General features: G+C 39.2%; 1 protein-coding gene across 1 annotated transcript in view; it reads right to left on the bottom strand.

Annotated features, from left to right (window-relative positions):
* STK32A (serine/threonine kinase 32A) overlaps nucleotides 1-15239 on the bottom strand; it is a gene marked incomplete at both ends in the record, with an annotated part of 106709 nt that overhangs the window by 72364 nt on the left and 19106 nt on the right. Inside the window, one exon of the mRNA XM_080920277.1 lies at nucleotides 852-907. Coding sequence (XP_080776403.1) covers nucleotides 852-907 — 56 coding nt within the window. The remainder of the gene's footprint in view (nucleotides 1-851; nucleotides 908-15239) is intronic.

Raw genomic sequence — 15239 nt, 5'->3', positions numbered from 1 at the left:
CTCAGGGTAAATATTTCATTTTATTTCTTTATGTATTTAGTAAAGCAAAAATTGAATTTCTATTTTTTTATATTAGCCTTCCTGCTTATGCTCCCAGGATCTTCAAGACAACATTCAAATCTGCTCCCTGTTAAGACTCTCCTGATAACAAATAGCATCCTTGATCCTCCTTTACGTGGTTACAATGGATACGACCGGAAAGGTAAGATACAAAACACTAGGCAGAGAGTCTTCGTTCCTAGCATGGGTGATGTCATGGGAAAGACTAAGCGTGAGGAAGGAGCTGCACAATTGTCTATGTCTTGTAATTTTTTTTTTAGAGGTCTATATAATAGTCACCAAAATAACATAACATGCAGATTTAATATGAACTTATTACTGTATCTTAAAGTGTGTCTCCACAGAGAAACTAATAGAGTGAACACAAAATATTTTTACTGAAAGCTGGACTGTGTATATTTTCCATAATCGAATTTTGGAAATGGCAAATTGGGAAAATATAAAAATCAAATGCTTCTTTTCCCCATGAAAATAATTGCCTTATGCTAATATGATAATTCTTATGGAGAATTTAAAATAAACACCTGAAGTCTTATCCTTCTTTAGGGAAAGAGAAACTCCCCCACTCTCCTGATGGTAGGAAGATTTGACTTGAACAAGAATGTCCTAAAACCACACTTGGTTAATCTTGCATTTGACTTCCAATGCATGGTGGTGACAGTTTTGTAAAAGTGTTTCTATAACTTTTATGAGTTATATTTCTTTATAACCCTAGCACCTCATGAATCACACCATCCCCTGACCCTCTGTGACCCAAATCTCTCCTGGAAGCTGGACAATTCAGCTCTTACCTTCCCAAAACTGCCCTTTCCAATGGCTCGCAAAATTTCAAAGTGGTCAAAGTTGACTGTAAAGCAAAAGAATGAAGAATATCCAGAGTTATTATTATACAACTACTTTTTAACAATTAATTGAAGAAGCCAGCATTAAGCTAAATTGAAGTAATTTGTCTAAACGAACACATCAAACTATGTTAAGGTACTAACTTATTCCTAGAAAATAATTTGTTTGGCCATAATCCCATGTAACTGTAGAGCTTAGAAAGTATTCAGAATGTGAAAATCTGAAAGTTGACCTTTGGGAAGCCTGTTGTCTGGTGATACTTCAATAAGACATGCTCACAGTGAATAATAAATGGAAACTTAGAAGGCACGGAATCCTGGGAAGGACAGAAGCAGCAGGCCTGTCTCTGAGAACATGGAACCTAAATCTGTAGACTCCAAGGGAGCACAGGAGCTCCTGTGCAGCTGCTGTTCTTTCAACATCTATTTCTGCTTGCTTATTTTGTCCCAACTGCACTCTCTTGCACCTAAATGATTTCAGTTTCCCCCACATCATAAAATCTTACACCCACATGTTCACAGAACACTCCAAGCTACAAGCAGGGATGTGTACAGAAGTCCACTGAGGCTGGCTTAGCCGCTGAGAAGCTCTGCACATGCTCTTTTGTACCTACCGTGTCTCATGGTGAACAGAGGTATCCTGTATAAACACCCATGTTCTCTCAGGTTTCGGCTCGTGAAATAATTCCTTGTGAGAACAAAATTCAGACACTCTAGCTGGTGGCAATCTTTTGTTTCTTGCCCTGATGACCTTAAGGAAAGGTATTTCCTGGTTTTGAAATAAGGATTTTGACATGAAAATTGGAGAGATTTAAAGAACTTCCTAGGGAAATAGCATGAATCAATAGAAAGCATCTCTTTGAAAGAAAAATTGCATTGAGTTATTTATGGGGAAACGATCAAGATACAGTGCATACATGCACAGGAGGGGGAAAGATTTAAAGATTCTCTTCTCTCTCTCTAAAATGTGTGCTCCAGGGCTCCAACTCGGTTGGTCAGTCGTTCTTACCCACTGAGCATTCTGTCCAGCCTCCTTTCAACCCTTAAGGACCTATTTTCTGTCTTTATTAGCGACAATTAGCTCAACTCCCTGTGAAGGGGAAAGAGAGATTATCAGGGCCTCCTGAAGGCCTTTGGGTTTTCTAAAGTTCAAACATTTTTAAAATAACTTCATCATCACTTCTGAACTTCCTTGCTTTCCTAGCACAAAATCCATTTGATCACATAAAATTGTTTGCATTTTACAAGTGGTCAGTCCTACACTTAGACCCCAAATAGTAGCATAATGTGTTAGGAAAAACAGCCCCAGTTACTCCATATGCCCTCCTGTAAAAATCGACTAGATGAGAAAAGACCTCTCCTGAGAAGGTGCTCCTAAAGCTGTTGTATTCATCCAGCTGATGACGCATCTAGCACAGCAGGTGCCACAGGACAGACTGCATGACGTTTTGTTCACACTGTTATCCCTGAAGCCTAAGGGATATCCCTGAAGCCCATTGCCCACTGAGGCAGATGAAGCTGTAACTCTGTGTTCCCTGTGGAGTCGGGTATAGTGGTTTAAACAAGGATCTCCCAGCAAATAAACTAAGCTATAAGAACGCATAAGAACGCCCTAACCATTGAGTCTTATCAATATAAATAATGTGAATACTGGGCCATTTCAGGGAACAGTTTGCTAACTATTGGTAAAATCCTATTAATAAATTTACTCGGCATTCATAAGAAACATTATTTTTTTAAACAAAATTCACATTTTATTTAGATTGAAATAAACTATACAAAATTGATTTTATTCACCAAAAATAACAGCAATATTTTCTGTATTATTTTTTAGGTAAAACACAAAACATTTATTTCTGTAGGTTTTACTTATAAATCAAGATGAGGCAGTAGACATAATCATGTAAAAAGAAGAAAACAGACAAGTCAGTTGCCTATTTGGATGGCCTCTGAATCTGTCTTCTATACGAAGCAGAAGTGAATAGCAAAAAAGCCTAGGAAAATGTGGGCTCAGCAAAGGAATGTAAACAGCAACAAACAAATGAGTAGCTGGCACCTGGCTCTGCCATTCTTTCTTCAACTTGTTCCTTTGAGGTTCTTCTGCCCTGACAGAACCTACCCAGAGGGTTGTTGCTACTTCCTGTGCCTGCCCGTTACTGGCTGATCTGTGGGTTTTGCTTTTGTAGTGCTGAGGTGAGAGCCTAGGGCTGCACATGCTAGGCAATAGCTCCACCCCAGTCCTCACGTGTTTCAAACAGGCTCTCACTATGTAGCCCAGGCTGGCCTAAAACTTGTTAACCTTGTGCCTCTGTCTCCCAAGTGCTGCTACCAGATTTTAAACACCTATAGCTCCGTGTCAAAAGTCAGTGGTGAATTTCATCATGACACATTATAAAATGTATTTCTCTCACAAAATTCATTTTCCAAAGACCTGATAACTTGATAGCTCACAAGTGGATCCACAGTGATAATGTCATATCCAAAATGACTTTTAACTAAAACATTTCCAGAGTGCCACTAGTAGAGAGGCATTGTGGCACGCCCAATGCCAACTTCTGAATAAACGACAGGTATTGAAGGCATGAGAGTTCAAACAGGGGCCATTTAAATACATGGATCACCAATAGCTAATGGTATGTTAAACTGGAGGTCTACCAGCAAGTCATAAACTGGCCTACTATGCCTTACAGCTTTTCTTCCAAACAGCAAAATACTCAACAGCCGTTTTAAAAATCTTTTAGGTATTTTCAATGGTTTCAGAATTATTTGTAGGAAGCTCTGATTTATTTGTATAGAGTTTGATGTATGTGTCCACCATTAAATCTAAATCATGTTTTATATCAAAATTTATGTTAAGCAAAGCCAAATTGCTTGACCTCTGGTCTGTCAGCGTGTTCCGCAGGTAAGCTTTGAGACGCTTCCGTCCGTTTTCATAGCGCTCATTCTCAGCTTTCATCACAGGGAGAATACAGAGGACCTTCAGCAAAGCATATACATTAGGGAAAAACTTGATGTCAGGAAAATGGAGGGCTTCATAAATGGTGGATGGGAGCTCAATATCTTTCCCCCGTGTTTCCACTTGATTCTCCAACAGTGAAGCTCAGCAGAGAGTGTGTCAGGATTGGGTAGGTCACTTCTATACATGTCAGCATGGTGCTCCTCTGATGTGTTAAATTGGAGCTGTCCCATCACTGAGGGAACCAGAGATAGGCATTTCAGAGCTTTGAGGTGCTGTTCAGAGAAAATATCCTTGAGTTCCTGAATAATGTGCTCTACCTTTGAAACACTGAGTGTGTCTTTATAGTAACTCTCAGAGGTTAGCTGAGATTCCAGGTTACCTTGCTGGGCTCTCTGGAACTTCCCTGGGAGTTTCATTTGAATGTCAAGTTTGGTTGCTAAATGTGTGGCTTCCTCAAACCAAAACTCATGATAAACTTCAATATTTTCCATCACCTCGTTGAGTGAATGGATCCCTGCTGTCAAGCTGCTGGTGCAAAGAAGATGTCAGAGGTCTGTCCCTGGAGATTCTTCCCGAAACATTATTTTTTTAAAAAAATGGAATAGAATAGAAAGTACCAGGAACTTTTCAAATGTGATATGAGTATAATACTATCACCTCTGAAATTTTTATTTTACACATTTAGGTAGATACGAAATCCTTGGTGTAAACCTTACCTTGAGTTGTTATGAAGATAATTAGCAAAATGGTAATTTTCTCTCCAACTGCACATTGACATAAGCAAACCAATGACACTTTATACTTAGTGCATGAATCTCAGGGATACATTGTTTACCATGGTCACATTAAAGAAAACCAGGATTTATCTGCAAGTCTAAGATTTTATATTGAGCAAATCCAGCAACTCACTATGACTTTTTCCTCTGGCAGCCCAGCCTAGGAGGTTTACAACATCTCTAATCTCTACGCACACAGCAAGTACCTAGGAAGCATGATGTCTAATTGTGACATTAATCTATTTCAGGAGCCATGTCTTTTTCTAAATCATTTTAAGCATTAAGCAAAAAATAATAAATGATTACATGTCAAGGTTTCTGATAACTTAATATTGGCAAAACTGCCTAATTCAATGTGCCTTTCCAAATGTCAGTTCTCAGAAGAGTGGAAAGAAAAAAAATATCTTAGAGATAGAAAACATATCTTCTGTCTCACCAGTAAGAAGAAGACAGACTCTACTCAAGTGCCAGGTCACCTGAAGTCTCTCCTTCCTGGAATATAGCTTGGGGAGAAAAACAGTGGCTAATCAGAAGGAACTGGGATGGCTGCAGAGATGGCTCAGTGGTAAGAGCTCTTGCTGCTCTTCCAGAGGACTGAGGTTCAGTTCCCAGCACCCACGCAGAAGCTCATGACCTTCTGTAATGCAGGGGATCTTATAACTTCTTGGATACTCTATGAGTTTCAGGCATGCACATGATACACAGATGTACATGCAGACAAACATCCATACACGTTTTTAAATTATTTTAAATGACTACAAAACAAGCTCTAATTCTACTCCTCCAACACTCCCTCTAAAGGCTTAAGAACACAGTCACCAGTGAGCAGGAAAGCTAATGAGAAAATACAACCAATCCAATACAACAAATGGTACACTGACACAGTACCATAAGAGGCAAATTCAGAATTGTAGTTTTACAACAGAAATCCCAGAGTTTTGTAGACATATAGTGTTTGCTTTTCTGATTCTGGAGCCAGGCTCTTAACTCCTGTCTTCTCTGTTGTTACAGTGTTTTTTTTATACATCTATCCATTCCAAGTTGAGTACCAAGAGAGCAGCATGGAACTTTTCCTCTCATTTAGAATTGTTTTTTAATCAAATTATGCTCCCCAAGGCTTTCCCAAAACAGAACCTTGCTGCCTTTAAGACACAATTGATAAACAGTCTTATTAGTTCCTTTACATCTCTTACCTAACCCCTAATCTCAATGTTTCATGAAACTAACACTTTTGAAGGAAGAAAAGGGGACCACCCCCTTTCCAAATGTGAAAGAATACCCTAACATTAGGGCTTGGCAAAAGGGTATTCTAGGAAGAGAAGCAATGCATCTTCTTCATTCTATTTTGAGATAACAATATTTGAAAACTTTGATTCCAGCCTTCGGAAGTAGCAAATCGTGAACATATGTGAGTCTATTGAGAACCAAGTCCCACAAACTGCTTATGTAAATCTTCCTATTGATGGTGGAACAAGGACACCAGCTGTGTGACCCTGGACAAGTTACTCAGTCTTTCCAAATCACAATGTCCCATCTGTAAAATGGAGCTAATTAAACCCAACAGTCACGAAGCTTCGAAGATGAGACACTGTAATCCAGAAGTGTAGTGTCTGGCTCACTGAGATCTGAAAATGACAATCGCTTTTAAAAATGCAATTATTCAATAGAAAGTGGCCCTTATTTCCAAAGTTTCCATTCTGTTCCCACAATGCAACTGCGGTTACAAATGCTAGGATGTCCTTGAAGAGTATTTTTCTCAACATGTGTGGGCTCCTTTCTGGCAGCAGGACAGCACAGTACTACTGGGATTTTCTAGAAACTACCACATCTGCCCATTCATAGAACATCCTACTCAGTTGCCTTCCACTGTTTCAAAAGACTGAAATTATTGCTGAGTATTGAAATGTGGATTAATCACCTACTAACAATAATACAATTCCAGATCTCCTTAATGGGTTTGTGTGTATGTAAGTAGGCTTTCTTTATGGGAAAAGAAATGTTGGCCAAATGTATAGCAACTTTTTAATGTAAAGATATTGTCAGTGGCCCTCCAAAGTCACTGTTTCAACTCCCCTCCATATCAGTAACATACTGATATAGAGTGTCTTAGCCAAGGTTACTATACCTATGATGAAAGACCATAACCAAAAGTAACTTGGGGAGGAAAGGGTTTATTTCTCATGTACTTCCATATAACTGCTCATTATAGAAGGACATCAGGACAGGAACTCAAACAGGCAGGAACCTGGAATTAAAGCCAATGCAAAGCCATGGAAGAGTGCTGCCTACTGATTTTCTCTCCTTGATTTGTTCATCCTTCTTTCCTATAGAAGCAGAACCACCAGCCCACGGACAGACATGCCCACAATGGGTAGGGCTGTCTCACATCGATCACTAATAAAAAGTACCCCATAGGCTTACCCACAGACCAATCTTGTGTAGGCTTTTTCTCAGTTGTAGCTCCTCTTTCTCCGATGTCTATTCTGGTCAGGAGGTACTTTTTAATTTGCTATCACTTATACTTATAATTGCCTTGACTTGACAAGATAAAAAGATGGGTGTATTGACTCACTTTATCTCTGTAATGAGTGAGGCTGGATGGATATATTATATATTTTTTCATCAAACTGCCTATTCACATATGTTGCTAATTTGAATTATCTTTTGGTCGTTTTGACTTGCACACGTTATTACATTCATGTAAATTAATTCACTTTAAAATACCAGGTCAAATTTTCCTGGTTATCCAAAAATATTTAAATAATGGAGGTCTTAAATGTTTATACTGTCAAATGCATCAAACTTTTTCTTTGGCCCTTTTGAGTTTGTTTTATTTCAGTGTTACTTTTAAAAGCATGTCCTTGTATTTTAAGCTAAAAGCTTTCTTTCTTTCTTTCTTTCTTTCTTTCTTTTTTTGAATATAGAGAAGTACCTATAAAGTAATCATTTTAAAAATAATTCAGCTTTCTGGATGGGAGGGTATGAGAATGTGACCATGTACTTATGGAGGTCAGAGGTCAGTGTGTGGGCGCAGCTCTATCCTGCCAGTTTGTGGGTCCAGGATATTAAAATCTGTAGGTCCAGGGTATTTGTGTCAAGCTCTTTTACCTGCTGAGTCATCTCAGTGGCTCATTATAGCTTTCGATATGAATTGAATTTGTAATATGAATAATTTATTTTTTTAATATTTTCTGTGACATAGACATAATGAATAACTTGTGTTGCTGACTCTAAAACACAGAACCAAAGTTTTCAAGACCCTCTCACAAACCCTGGCACATGGGTCCTGCCATGTCAGAGCTGATGCTCTAACATTCTTTGGACAACTATCAGCCTCAAGTGAGTTTTCTCAGTTGTGCTCATGTGGGTAACTTTTGGTACAGGTTTATCTATAAATTTCAGTGCTAAATTCTCATAGCCCTTAGTCCCAGTTACCAGCAAATTAAGTCCACAAAAGTCTGGTTCATGTCAAGAGCACCAAAATAAGACACATTTCTAAGAGAATGGAAAACTGAGACAAAAGTCCTGCCAGCCTTTCTTTTTTTTTTTTTTTTCCTTTCTGTTCATTTTCTACAAGCTTTCTTCTTAAATGTGGTGTTAGCTAGTTCTGTGCTCAGTAAAGACAAAGTCGATTCAACCTGACATCATAATTGCTCAGCTGCGCACGTCATCTCTCCAGCCTGCGAACTCCTTCATTTTACTTCCCAGGGAAACAGAAGGGGAAAGTGTGGTAGAGGTCATCCAATCCAAGGCTCACTAAACTTCACTTATGCCCAGTGAACATACAGTTATTACTGGCAGCCACTGTGAGCACTGCACTAGGCCCTGAGGAGGGTGTCTATCCATTAACTGTCCATCTAGTGGGATGAGGTAGTCATTAATCATAGTCAATATCCAGCCTTATGCAAAGGATACCCATTGCTATTCTAAGCATGTGCCATAATTATCCCAGCGTTCTGCCACTTCTACAGAACAGCACTACCATAATTGCTATTCGTTTTTAAAGATGGGCGCCAACTGCAGCAGAGAAATTAAGTAATTTTCTCCAGGCCAGAGTGGCAGAGTACTAGACTGTGAATTCAAGTGGACTCCGTAGCTACCCTTCAGCCCAATTCTCTGATACCTTCTATTAAATATCTATCTTTCCTTTGCATATGAAATTGAATAGGCACTAGAGTATGCCAAAGCCTGACTTCCCACACCATTTATATTTGTTTCCACTTTTCTTGAGTAACTATTTGTCATTTTGATGGGAGGCATCATGGGAGCCAAGTCACACAAAGTACTTTCAGTCACTCAGGATGGTCAGTCATTCTGCCTCCTCAGCTAGAAGCCTTGGTCTAGATGTTAGATGGCAAACGCAAGCCATTCTACTCTATATCCTTACACTTGGTTTCTGGGCCAGAAAATGTATTTTTTTCCCTCTCCCTGTCATTGATGTTCAGAATATAAAAACAGCTGCCTATTCAAAAGGAAAGAGGTCCTCTGTTCAACAGAAAACCAGTATTTGGCATGTATTAGAGTTATAGTATAAAGGTATAATCCCATGGCATTGAAATGCCAACCTTCAATTTAGAAAGGTCAGATTTTTATTTCCATTCGGGTACCTCCAATTTTTTCCCATTAGGTCTAATTTTATTTATGTATTTGTTTTGTTCATACAGAGTCTCATGTAACATAAGCTGGCATCAAACTCAGGGTGGCCTTGAACCCTGATCTTCCCAAGTACTGTGATTGCAGGGATTGGCCACACCTGGCCAAATGTTAACTTCTAAAATTAAGATTAACTATGATTCCCAGTAACACTGATGGGATTGTTCTAGAAAGGTCAGAGTGAAGCAAAGAATGTGAGCTTCTCCAGGGAAATCCACGGAAGGACCTCCAGGGAACTGCTCCAAGTCTTCAGGTCTTTCATACAGCTTTGCTTGTTTTATTGCTCTGCTATTGGAACAAAATTTCTAAGACTGGAGATGTAATAAGGGGCATAAAATCTCAGAGTTTGATTTAACTCATGATTCAGAGACTGGGACTCTTGAGAGTGAGCTACTGGCAGATGAGTAGGCTTCTGTGCCATTATAACATGGCAGACAGGATCACATGGTGAGACAAAGCATCCATATGCCAGCTCACATTGCCTCCTCCTCTTGAGTATCTCTCTCCTACTGTGTAAGTATGTCTTCCCTTTCTTTTCTTATAAAGCCCCCAGTCCTGTCATGCTGTCATCTTGATAACCTTATCCATGCCAAATATATGCTAAAAGCTCCACTCCAAATTCTATCAACATGCTGATCTTGTCATTTTGTTTCCAGCACACAAAAATTAGGGACCCATTTAAAGCACAGCAATTGAAGAATCAAAAAGTGTACCAGGCAAAAGGATGCAAACTTGCTGTGTCCCTTTTTCTACAGAACCATGAACAGACACTTGTTGAATCCCAACAGGGTACAGATGATAACCAAAGAAACAATCCTAGGCAAGTCAAGCTTGGTGAGCCAATGAATTGATTGGGGTTATGTCAAGAAGCAGCTGCAACTCAAAGGAAGTGTGTCATTGTGGGCATAGGCTTTAAGACCCTCATTCTAACTCCCTGAGAGCCAGTCTTCTCCTGTCTGCCTTCTCCTGAGACATAGAACTCTCAGCTCCTCCAACCACCATGCCTACCTGGACACTGCCATGCCCCCATCTTGATAATGGACTGAACCTCTGAACCTTTAAGCCAGCCCCATTTAAGTTGCCCTTCTAAGATTGTCCTTGGTCATGGTGTCTCTTCACAGCAGTGAAACCCTAACTAAGGCAACACACAAAATATTGAAATCTCCCAGTACTGGACCTCAGACATCAGTCCAGCTTTGTATGGCTCCAAGTTCCATGATTTCAACATTACAATGAGCCTGAGATCTAGAATATATTAGCACAGCTATGGGACACTGAGTTTGGATTTTGTCTATGCTACTATTTTGAGTTAACAATTTTAAGCATAGTATTTAATTTCTCTACATTTCACTTCCTTCCTCTGTAAGGTTCATATATAGTCCAGCTTCTAAAAATATTAACATTGGTAACATAGCCTAGGTAATATAAGCTATAGCAATGAAGTGGATCAAGAGCTTTGTATCAGAGTAAAATCTCGCTATATGAATTATTACCACAACTTCTGGAGAATTTGACATTTAGTACCAAGAATATAGGCTGAGTCGTTTGCAAAGCATGCTTAATAGATACTTATTAACTAAGACTGAGGAATGAAGTGTGTACTGGCTGGTTTTGTGTTAACTTGTCACAAGCTGGAGTTATCACAGAGAAAGTAGCCTCAGTTGAAGAAATGTCTCCATGAGATCCAGCTGTAAGCCATTTTCTCAACTAGTGATTAAGGGGAGAGGGCCTAGCCCATTGTGGGTGGTGCCATCCCTGGGCTGGTGGTCCTGAGTTCTATAAAAAAGCAGGCTGAGCAAGCCAGGGGAAGCAAGCTAGTAAGTAACATCCCTCCATGGCCTCTGCATCAGCTCCTGTTTCCTGACCTGCTTGAGTTCCAGTCCTGACTTCTTCTGGTGATGAACAGCAATGTGGAAGTATAAGCTGAATAAGCCCTTTCCTTACCAACCTTCTTCTTGGTCATGATGTTTTATGCAGGAATAGAAACTCTGACTAAGACAAAGTGCCAGCACCAAGGTAATTTGTATGACTTTAGAAGAAAATATGAAACATTTTATATTGTTTATTATTCTCTAGCACATCATCGTTAATACTGTGCATATCCTAAGAGATCACACCAACATCCTACTGTTAAAAGACCTCTTGGGAACATCAAGATGTCTCAAAAGGTAAAGGTACATGGCACCAGGCCTAACAACCTAATTTTTATCTCTAGGACCCAGATGATGGAAGGAGAGAAGCCACTCCTGCAAGTTGTTCCCTGGACTTCTATGACACATATGCAATGTATGCATGCACACACATACACATACACAGAGAGCGTGGGGGAAGGGGAGGCTGGGAGGGAGAGAGGGAGAGAGAGGAGGTGAGGTGGGGGGATGGAACATGTTATGACGTGTTCATAGGGTGGATAGTAATGGAAGTTTCCATGTGGATGCTTCCTAATACTATTGCCCATTGTTTTTTTTTTTTTTTTTTTTTTTTTTTTTGCAGATACTGGATTTCTATCTTAAAGCCTCAAGCTTTGTATTATCTTCCAAATGAAGCAGAAGCAGCGCTGAGAGCTGCCATTTTTTTTCCCATCTACATCATAAACACCAAGTCTCCTAAATGAGGACCTGGCGGAAGCTCTACAGCAACTGAGGATAATTAAGAGGAGAGTAAACCGATATTTGCTCTGTCAGAGCCATGTGATCTTTGAACAGGAGTAAGTGTATTTCACTATGGAAACAGGAGAGCACCAAAATTAAATCACAGCTTGCCAGAGATAGAATCAGCCCCTGCTCTAACCCTGTTTGCCTGTAAGAGTGGACACTGCATGTTCGGCCAAGGAAGGAAGAAAAGGGCCAGAGGGAGCTGAGATAGCACTTAAGAAAATAATTCTTCTGGTCCATTGTACAGTTTTGCATGAATCTGATGAGTGTCTCATCTGCTGTGTTGTATCTCAAATGGAATCACTTAGCAAGAAGTGCTTGCTTACCGCCTTTCAGGACAGTCACAGTAAGACAGGAAAGAAGCTGAAATCACGCCCCCAGAAGCCACAGCTGTGCTGGAGAGTCAAATCAGCAAACCTTCAGTGAGCATCTGGGTGCCTGGGACTCTGAAAGTACTGATAGAGAAAGGAAAGGCTAGATGGACTCAGTCATGTCCTCAGGAAGCCTGTGTTCCCCTAAATGGAAGGAGACTAAGACACACAAGAGCAGATTTAGCAGTCTGAAAAACCCTTGTTCGATTTTATTTTTCTATAGCACACGTGTCATTGAAAGTCACTAGCCGTTTTGGAAAGAGAAGATAGATGATTGATAGTTGTATAGATAAATAGGCAGATAGATATACGATAGATAAATGGACAGATAGGTAGGTATTTGATTAGATAGATAGATAGATAGATAGATAGATAGATAGATAGATAGATGGATGGATGGATGGATGGATGGATGGATGGATAGATAGATAGATAGATAGATAGATAGATAGATAGATAGATAGATAGATAGATAGATAGATAGAGGGATGGATGAATGGGTGAATGGATGGATGGGTGGATGGATGGTGGATGGATGGATATGGATGGATGGATGGATGGATGAATGGATAGAGAGAATGGTGAATGTGCAGTATAATAAACAGATGATAGATAGGTAATATATGAATAAAGATGATACTGTCCTAGTTACCACTAACTGTCAACTTGACATAGCTGAGAATCACCAGAAAATACAGTTTAAACTCAGTAACTGTCTTTCTCAAAGCATATCTGCTAGGGATCATCCTGATGGATAATTGGTGCAGGAGTGCTCAGCCTATTGCTGGGAGTTTTATTCCCTGGAGTTGGATAAGCAAGTTAATGAAGCATGAGATTGTGAGCAAGGCAGCAATCAACATTTGTTCATGGTTTCTACTTTAAATTGTGCCTTGACTTCCTTCAATGATGGACTATATAACCTATAAGCTAAAATAAGCCCTTTCCTTCCCTAAAGTGCTTTTTTTTTTGTTATAGCAAAAAAAAAAAAAAAAAAAAAAAAAAAGAAAAGAAAAAAGAAACTAGATCAGATACATAGATGACAGAATGACAGACCAATGGACAGAAGCACAGATGGGCAGACCAAAGTAATAGCAAGTGTGTAGCAGCAGTGTGCTATTAATTCAGTTTGAGTAGTACTGTGGGCCTTCAAAATGTAAGAGAACAGTAAAACACGGCTGTTGTATTTCTTAGCTTTTAATGAGGATTGAATACTTGATAAAAGATAAAAATTATTTGGTTCAGTAAGGGTTGCATTAGGTTTCTATAGCCTCTCACTTACAAGATACTTTAAAATATATCGGAATCTTTGGAGCTTCCAACTTATTGTTTATAATAAATGTCATTTTTTATTTAAAACATTTTAGTTATAAAAGTACAATACAGTAGAAACAAGAAAAAATAAAACTATCTGAAGATAACTATCACTCATGTTTTGATCTATTTCTTTCATTGAAACTCTTTTATTTATATTAAGTGCTTAAAGAATATTTAAATAATCAAATATTTCTATAGGTTTTCTTATGAAAAACATAAGAATCATGGTACCCACTGTTCTATCTCCCAGTCTTTCCCATACAGGAGCAGCTATTTTACATGGGTAGTTCCCATCACATCTTAAAACAGTAAACCTTTACTATCCATTTTCTTCTTGGTGTTACATATTACTTATTGGATTTCAACGATGGAGGATGGGGAGAGCCTCATTTGCTCACTTTTTTGATTTTAAACACAGCACATTCCCACCTTTCCAATATGATCTGTCCTCCTCATTTCAGCTACCTCATTATCCTCACTTCCTTTCTTCCTACTGCATAAAGGCACGCTACATGAGTGTCATGCAGTAAATCAGGATTCCCCTGTTGATTCCCTGCTATGATGGATGGTGTATGTCATCATTGCATACTTGTCATTTGCCCTGGGGGACTAATGTCCACACATATCCTTACTTGCCTGTATGTATTTATTCCTCTTTTCATTTCTAAACTTCGTTGTCTATTCCTTTGTTTGACTTTGGGGCATCAGTCATAATGACATCTTTATAAAAGTTCCCAAGAGTCCTCTGACCTGTTCCAGTCAGCTCATTTCCTCTGCTGGGCAGGTGTCCTCCTAAGCTGTCTGTCCTTCACCTGTACCCTAGGGTTGTCCTGCTTTTTGAATAAACATATTCCACAGCATCTTTATAAGAAAAATACAATTGTATACAGACACAATTTTAAAACACTGTGAAGACTCATGTTATCTGTCAATGGTAATTTGTCCCTATGTTGACTGTCACTATGGAATGCTGCACATTTCCCCCCGGAACTTGAAGGCACCCCTTTACTTCTTTTCCAACTTTTAATGTTCCACTAAGAAGCCCACCACTATTTTTATGGCGATTTCGTTGGACTAAAATTTTCTTCAGAACATAACCATATACTATGTTGGCTATTTCCAAATGTCATACTGACTGGCATGTGCTGCCAATTCCAGGGTCATCTCTGTCAATTTTAGTGTTGGTCCTCCTTCCGTCTGCTCTAGCTTTGTCCCCACCTGGACCTTGAAGCTGCTACTGTTCTCTATTATTTTGAACTTTTTTCTCACTCTATAGCCCAGGTTGACTTTGAACTCAGGATCCTCCTGCCTTAGCCCGTCATGCTCTGGGATTACAAATGTGTACACCATTTTTTTTTACCTCATATGCTTTAGAAACCACAATTCTTATTACACTGCCCTTAGATGATTGTAGATTTACTTTTTATCTCCTATCTCTGTTTTCTTGTTCTAACAACCTTCACTAAATTTATCTTCTTAATCATCCTTGAGTTTTTCCACTTATGCTTAAAGATGTTTTCTCAAAACTAAATTTTGCTTTCTGGCTGTTACACTACCTGCTTTGCTCCCTGTTGCTTTTAGATTTTTTTTTCTCCTGTCTCACTAATATA

Source organism: Micromys minutus, assembly GCF_963924665.1.
Source record: "Micromys minutus genome assembly, chromosome: 8".
Classification (NCBI taxonomy): domain Eukaryota; kingdom Metazoa; phylum Chordata; class Mammalia; order Rodentia; family Muridae; genus Micromys; species Micromys minutus.
Note: the sequence above shows the minus strand (reverse complement) of the source record. Positions and strands in the feature narration are given on the sequence as shown.